The following is a 7595-nucleotide window of genomic DNA, read 5'->3' as shown; positions in this document are numbered from 1 at the left end:
GGTTACCTCACTCAGGATGATCTTTTTTAGTTCCCGGCATTTGACTACAAATTTCATGATTTCCTTGTTTTAATTGTTGAGTAGTATTCCATTGTATACTACAGTGTGTATACACTACACTTTCTGTATCCAACAAAGGAAAAAAAAACACCTGGGCCCAGTGGGGCCTGCAGAGACCAATACTCCAACCAAGGACCATACATGGAGAGTACCTAGAACTCTTGCTCAGAGGAAGTCCATAGGCTGCTCAGTTTCCAAATGGGTTCCCAACTAAGGGGGGCAGAAGCTGTCTCTGGCATGAGCTCAGTGGCCAGCTCTTTGATCACCTCCGATGAGGAGGGAGGGTAGAACCTTGTCAGTCCACAGAGGAAGATGATGCAGCAAGCCCTGATGAGACCTGATAGGCTAGGGTCAGATAGAAAGGGAGGAGGTCTTCTCCTATCAGGGGACTAGGAAAGGGGCATAGGAGAAGAAGAGGGAGGGAGGGTGGGACTGGGAAGAGACGAGGGAGGAGGCTACAGCAGAAATACAAAATGAATAAATCATATTAAATAATTTTTTTAAAAAAAAGAAAGAAAACAATTCTTAACAAAAAGAGGGCAGGTGCAGAGATACAGGTTAATGCTACAGCTATTCCCTAGCATCCATGTGCTAAGTACAGGGTTCTATACTCAGTACTGAAAAAGAAAATGGGAAAGCAAATAAATACTGTAGCTGCTACTCAAAAGGCAACTACAAGCCATATAAATCCAATAATTAATGATATTGAGTATGATATTAATGATATTAAGTATTGATAAAATATGCAGTTTATTCTCCAACCACAGGGCATAAGTTCATAGCTCATGAGTCCTGAGAACAATCATCACAGGATCTCTGATTAAGCAGAACTTCTTCACGAACAGGACTGTGTGAGAAACCACAGGACACTTGTCAACGGTGTCTTAATATGTCTGCGGTCTGAATCATTTCCCATAATTGCTTGAGACTGCAAGAATAAAATGAATTGCTGTGGATTGGATAGTTCTCAGTAAGCCCTGCTCATTCATTTTAGCCCTGCTGGCTCCTCCTTCCCCTTCCTCACTTTTTCCCCTTATTTGTCGAGTTCTATGTTCACATGATGTGTTGATGAATAGGACACCTGGAAAATGTTCCTTCGAAGGTTGGTGTTACAAAGGCAAGAGTGGAGAGGCAGACGAAGAAACAGTGTTCCTGGGAGTTTCCCACCACATCTGGTCAGAATTGAGCCTCAGGCCTCCCACATGTTAGGATATATAAGCATTATATCATGTGCTACATTCCCAGGCCCTTGTAATTACTGTTTTGAGACAGGGTCTTATTCAGTTGTCCAGGCTGGCCATAAACTATGATCCTGCTGCCTCAGTCTCCCTAAGTTGGAAATGCCGGTGCTTTGAGGGGACATCTTTAAAGCTATGCTGAGACATCTCTTCAAGTGGCTCAGACAATGAAGCAAGAGAAGTTACATCCTCATGCACGACCTGTAGGAGCAGCGCACAGACAGTCCTTTGCTCTCCAGACCAGGAGTGCTGCCAACTGGCTGTCCTCACTGTCTGGCTGTCACCCTTGCCCAGAGGTTAGCATCTGCCGAAGAGAGATGCCTCTAAGTTAAGTGTTCACTCCAGAGGAAGTTTGCATCCAACAGCCGGCTGGCAGAGCCGTGAAATCCAGTCCCCTTGCCTCCAATCTCAAGGACTCTACAAACTGTAGAGTTCCCTGTGGAGCCAACATGTGTAGTGACTGTCTCAGTCTAACTTATGTCCTCCCAACTGTGTATTCCTACCTTCCCCTCTCAGGTGTAATCTCAAGGTGGCTTCCTGGTAGCTTCTTTTGTCACCATTGTATCTCCACCTCAATAGTCCACATGCCTTGGAACCCAACAATTGACACACATACAAAGACACAATATGCATAAATGTATACAGATAGTACATAAAAACACATACACAAAAACATAGTTTACAATACTAAGAAATCAGAAGAAAAATCATGCAATTATTCCAACCATTAAGACATTTAAAAATAACTCACACCTCCAATAAAAGCATTTATTTAGTGAAATAAGAATGAATAAAGCATGTATACACTAACTTAAAAATTAATCACTCATAACCAATATCAGTCTTAGTGATATTAGATATTCTATTCTTTGGCAATTTTTATCTTTGTTTTTTGATAATTCACATAACACAGGACCTTGTATATTCCAGGCAAATGCTCTATCAGTGAGTTATACTTCTAGCCTTTAGTGTTTTGTTTCGTTTTTTGAGATGGTGTCTTCTGAAGTAGGTTAGAATGACATTAAATTTCTCATCCTTCTGCCTCAGCATGGATACTATTTTGTAGCAAAAGAAATCCTTAAAGAGCAAAAAGAACGAAGATTAGCAGTAACCAATACAAGAATAGAGTCAGACCTCAGGATTCTAGACCTTCCTTTTCTTCTTTGGCTTTGGAAACATGTTTGATGCTATTGTTGCTGCTGGACATATGGATCCCCTCAGTCACAAAGAAGATCAAGTGAGTGATTCCAGAGGGGAAATTCTAAGACCACAACCACATAGAAAATGTTTCTGTCTCTTTAAGCCATCATTGGGCCTTTCTCTCTGTTTCCTGATCTCTAAGACCCAGGCAGCCCAGCAACTTCCTCTATGCTCAGCCCTGGGGACAAAGAGACTGAAGGGAAGGAGAAGGCTGGGGCTTCTGTGGGCCACTTCAGAGTCTGTCACCAAGAAAGGTGAGCCTGAGCCTGTGAGCTGGGGTTGGGGGGGGGGTCTGGACTGTGAGAACAAAATGCCTGATACCTACACACTGCAGTTTACAAGGCACCATGCAGGTGCACACCATTCATGGGGCACAGGCAAGAGCAGGCTGCCAGATGCGTTGGGCTGGTATCAATTTTATCTTGACAAATTTGGAAGATGTCCCGGGAGCGCACATATTTTTGATGAACGAAACTTATCTTTTCCCACACTTCTTGCACATAGTAAGAGAAATCTGTTCTAGATCTCCTCCCAGGAGCAAAGCACAGTTTACAAGACACCATTCCTCATGACGCACATTCAGCAAGAGCAAAGGATACTTCTGTGTCCTATAAACCGTGCTTTCAAGGCTACTCTCAGTGTTCCACCTCTGCCTCTCTCAGAAGTCTGCTTCTCTCTGCCTGTAGGAGGGGGCTCTAGTGGACCTAGGAGGAATAGAATTTGCTCATCAAGCCCTGCCCTCACTTTGTTTCTTGATTCAAGTTTGTCTCACTCCAGCCATAGGGACACCTCAGTTTCTTTATGTCTACAATGAAGGGTTTGAGAAATACTGACTTTCAAATTCTGGGTATAATTATCCTCATGAGAAATATCTCATTTGTTTTATCATAACTACTGAGGATGGGTCCAAGAAACGTAGTGTACAGGGGAACTCCTAAACATTTCTAAAAATCATCAGTCCTGGAGGCAAGGAACAAGGTGGTTCTTTTGGACTTTCTTAAACATACAGAATTGCACATGCTTTTTGTTCCCAGATTATAAAAACCTTTTGACACCCAAGATTTCACTCAGTGTTGACTTTTCTCTGAAGTTCAGTCTCCACTCTGAACTTGGGGAGTCCTGGTGGCCTGCCCTGAACTTCCCATGAAGCTCCTGACACGTGCTCTCATTTTCCTCCAGGACAATAAGATCCTCGGGTTCCCTCAGAAACCTTCTTCATAGCTCTAGGTTGTATGGCTTTTCTTCATTTCTGACCTGTGTCATTTATGGGCATTGTTGATATCTGCACACAAAACAGTGACCATGGACCCACACAGTGAGTTCTACCAAAGGCTTTGGAGAGAGGGAAGGAGTGCCAGCCAAACCTGCTCCTGAGACCCCTCGGAGGGAGACAGGCTATTCAGTTAATATTCCCTTTTTCTGTGTGTGTGGTGCCCAGAGGAAGGAGTGTGGGAAAGAACACAACACTGGCAGTGGAAACAAAGCGAGAGACTCTGAAATGATGGAGAGATGCAGATAAGCACTCAGACAGAATGTGGAACCAAACTCATCTCTAGAGAAAGGCCAGAGAAGGCTGGAGAGGCTGAATCTGCCTTCTGGGCAGCCACTGGTTGAGACGGTTAGCTGGAAAGAAGGCTGGAGCAGCAGACTGGGGGAACACTATGCTTTTTGCTTAGGGGCTCCTGGGGGAACAGGTGACTAGCAAGTAAGTACTTGGCTACATTTGATCATGTTACAGTCAGAACCTCAGTGGTGGAAGGAAGTGATTAAAGAGAATGGCTCAGAGACCCTTAACTTGGTACAATTGGTTCTCTCCATCAACGTTACCAAAATCAGGAGAGCAATCTCAGGTTGTCAATCTAGCACTGAAACCATCTTTCTCATCCTCCTGGATGTTATTCTTTAAAATCCAGATGTTATCTCTAAGAAGGAACAGCAGAATTTACTATGAGGGAAAAAAGCACCCACCTTGTCTCTAGACACTTGCCTGTAAACTGAAGCACACACCTAGACGTTCAGCAACTTGCAGACAAAAGCCTTACTTTGGAACTCAGTCCTCTGTTCTTTAGACTTTGCTTGACTTAGTGTTTGGGTTTTTCCCAGTTGTAGGAATGAACACATGAATGAAGACACAGACACTGAGAGTCTACTAAAAAGCATGGGGGGAAGGAAGATGGCAAGAGACGAGGAGAGTGCCTATGGTAAGAGCCCTTCTCTGAAATGCTTCCTGCTGGTGTGTGAGCTCAGGGTAAGAAAGAGGTGGAGCTTGCTCAGGTCTGGAAGCCTCTGGGATGAAACCAGAGGACCAGGGTCCTGCATTTGGCTGTGTCTCTGACTCTACCCTGCTTGGAGAAGCTGAGGGCTTTGACCAGCCTGTCGCTGCTCAGCATGAAGGGAGGATGGTAAATCTACTCTGGTCTTCACAACAATGACACAGGATGGGAAATCCAGTATTAGAGTGAGCATCACTCACCAGGTCCCCAGTGTTAGGAGGATGGGGGATTAACTGGGTATCCAGTATTTGACACCAGGGAGATGACTCAGTGGGTAAAGGCACAAGCTGCCACACCTAATGAGCCGATTTCAACTCCTGAGCCCACATGATGGAAGGAGGGAGTCGACTCCTGAAAGGTGACCTTTGCCTCCTTAAGGTATGGTGGTGTGCCCCTGCCTCCAGTCAATAAAATGTAATCAAATATTATCCAAAAAGGAGGTATTCTCCTTAGGGTGCTGGCTTAGGAGAAGTGAAAGAGGGAAGAAGGTGAACTCTCTCTCCTCTAAGAACCCAGAGAAAGCCTCAGACTATCTCCACTTCTGAGATGTGTCCTTGACTGAGCACTCTCTGCAGTTACACAAGGAGCACAAGGTGGGCTGAGATTCAACCCCTGTCTGAATGGAGGCACTCCCCTCTGCTCGACTGCCTGCATCTCAGGGAACATTAGGGCCAAAGCAGCAGCAGGTTGGCCTGTGGGTGCAGAACCAGAGGACCTGGAAGACCCACGAGTTATAAAAGAACAGGTTGTGAAACTCAATGGGAGCACCTGTAGGTACACAGAGAATCTAAATGAGGAAAGGGGAGATGGGGAGGAGCCTGAGCTCAGAGAGCCCAAAGCAGGTTGGGGCATCAGGCTTCCAAGGAGAACACTGTCCTTCCCTTTTATGCGGAAGGCTAGAACACAAGGCCAATCCAGGGAAAAGCTTAGGTCTCTGACTCAATGCTGCCAAATCTGATCCTCAGGCTCAGAGGAGAACTTGCAGGAGCCCCCACTGAGGCTCATCCTGGTGGGCAGGACCGGGACTGGCAAGAGTGCCACTGGCAACACCATTCTGGGCCAGAACTGCTTCCTGTCCAGGCTGGGTGCAGTGCCTGTCACCAGAGCCTGCGCCTGGGCCAGCAGGAGATGGGCTGGCTGGCGCGTGGAGGTGGTGGACACTCCAGATATCTTCAGCTTCCAGACCCTGCGAACTGACTCCACATGCATGGAGACTGCCCGCTGCCTCTTGCTGTCTGCGCCCGGGCCTCACGCCCTGCTGCTGGTCACCCAGCTGGGTCGCTTCACCTCACAGGACTGCCAGGCGCTGGCTGTGGTGAAGAGGGTGTTTGGAGAGCAGGTGATGGGGCGGACCATCGTGGTGTTCACTCGCAAGGAGGACCTGGCAGGAGACTCCTTTCAGGATTACGTGTACTGCACAGACAACCATGCCCTGCAGGAGCTGGTGGCCGAGTGCGGGGGCCGCGTGTGCGCCCTCAACAACCGTGCCACAGGCCAGGAACGCGAGGCACAGGCTGAGGAGTTGCTGGGCCTGGTAGCACGCCTGGTGAGGGAGCGCGGGGGCACGCACTACTCTAATGACTTGTATGAGCTGGTGGGGGCCCTGCGGGGTAGTGACCCACAAGGCCAACTCGCCCAGGTGGCAGAGAAGGTGGCAGCATGCCGAGAGAAGCCCCTGAGCACCTGGAGGCTAGCTGGGCTGTGGGGATGGCTGAAGTCCTACAGGAAGGGCTGGAGAACTGGTGTGACACTCTTCCTGGGTGTGGCCCTCATGACCTACCTGCTGTTCTACAGAAAGGTCCAGGCCGTTGGGGACCAGAATAACAGATAAAGCTGAGCTTAGAAGATGTTGTGAGTAGGAAGGAGGTCTTTTAAAAACTAAATACTTAGAACTCTGCTCAGGGCTTTAGTGACTCGCAGTATGGGCATCATGACACCAACTTTGCCAAGGCTCCGAGGTGCTGAGTCTCAGCTTTGACTATGTGCATTCAGAGTTTTATAAATAAATTTGTCCAACTAAAGCTTTCTTTAGACAGTCCATTATTCTTGTGGACCATTCTTCCCTTAAAAAGCTAAATAAACCTGGTAGCTTGTAAACAGAGAAAAAGGCACAGCACAGGGAGAGCAAGCATTTTATTTTCTTTATTAAAATGTTTTTATTCTTTGAGATTTTAATATAATATATGTTGGCCACATTCTCTCACTTTCCCCCAAGTCCTCCAAATCCTCCCCACCTCTCTTCTCTCAGCACCTCACGTTCTCTGTCCAGCGACATGAAGTTGGATTTCTTGGCCATCTACTCTGGGCCATGAGGTCTGGTTGATACACCCAGTGTCATGTCACTGAAGAAATTGATTTTCCTTCTCCTAAGAGCTACAACTTGTGAATAGCTGGAGTGGAGCTTTGAGCCCCCTTGCCCTTGTGGGGACTGTTGTTTGGTTTGCACTTGCTCGGGGAATGTGCATGATGTGAGCTGGCGGGCACCTGGCCTGTTGTGTCTGGAAAACTGCCTCCATGAAGTCAGCCATCACCTTTAGTTCTTACACTCCTTTGTTGCCTCTTCCACACAGATCTCCAATGAGTTAAGCCAGCCAGGGGTTTCCTTCCTGTGTTCAAACCAAAGCACGGGTCTGGAAATTTGCTTCATTAATCAACAGCAATAATGACAGAAGACTCTCTGCCTGCATTCAGGAGAACATTTTCCATGACTTCTTCCGGCTTAATTTTCCTCTTTAAAAATAGACATCTCGTTTGCAAGATACCAGAGCTTCTTTTCTTTCTTTCTTTCTTTCTTTCTTTCTTTCTTTCTTTCTTTCTTTCTTTC

At 46.7% G+C, this 7595-nt stretch overlaps 1 protein-coding gene across 1 annotated transcript; it reads left to right on the top strand.

The window, feature by feature from the left end:
- Positions 1-2696: 2696 nt before the first annotated feature.
- Positions 2697-7083, top strand: LOC129675435 (GTPase IMAP family member 1-like). The gene is made up of 3 exons (XM_055605453.1): positions 2697-2752; positions 4602-4699; positions 5737-7083. The coding sequence occupies exons 2-3, from the start codon at positions 4618-4620 to the stop codon at positions 6600-6602; spliced, it is 948 nt and encodes a 315-aa protein (XP_055461428.1). The 5' UTR covers positions 2697-2752; positions 4602-4617; the 3' UTR covers positions 6603-7083.
- Positions 7084-7595: the final 512 nt, after the last annotated feature.

This window comes from Psammomys obesus, unplaced genomic scaffold (genome assembly GCF_907164565.1).
Source record: "Psammomys obesus unplaced genomic scaffold, mPsaObe1.curated_primary_1811, whole genome shotgun sequence".
Classification (NCBI taxonomy): domain Eukaryota; kingdom Metazoa; phylum Chordata; class Mammalia; order Rodentia; family Muridae; genus Psammomys; species Psammomys obesus.
Note: the sequence above shows the minus strand (reverse complement) of the source record. Positions and strands in the feature narration are given on the sequence as shown.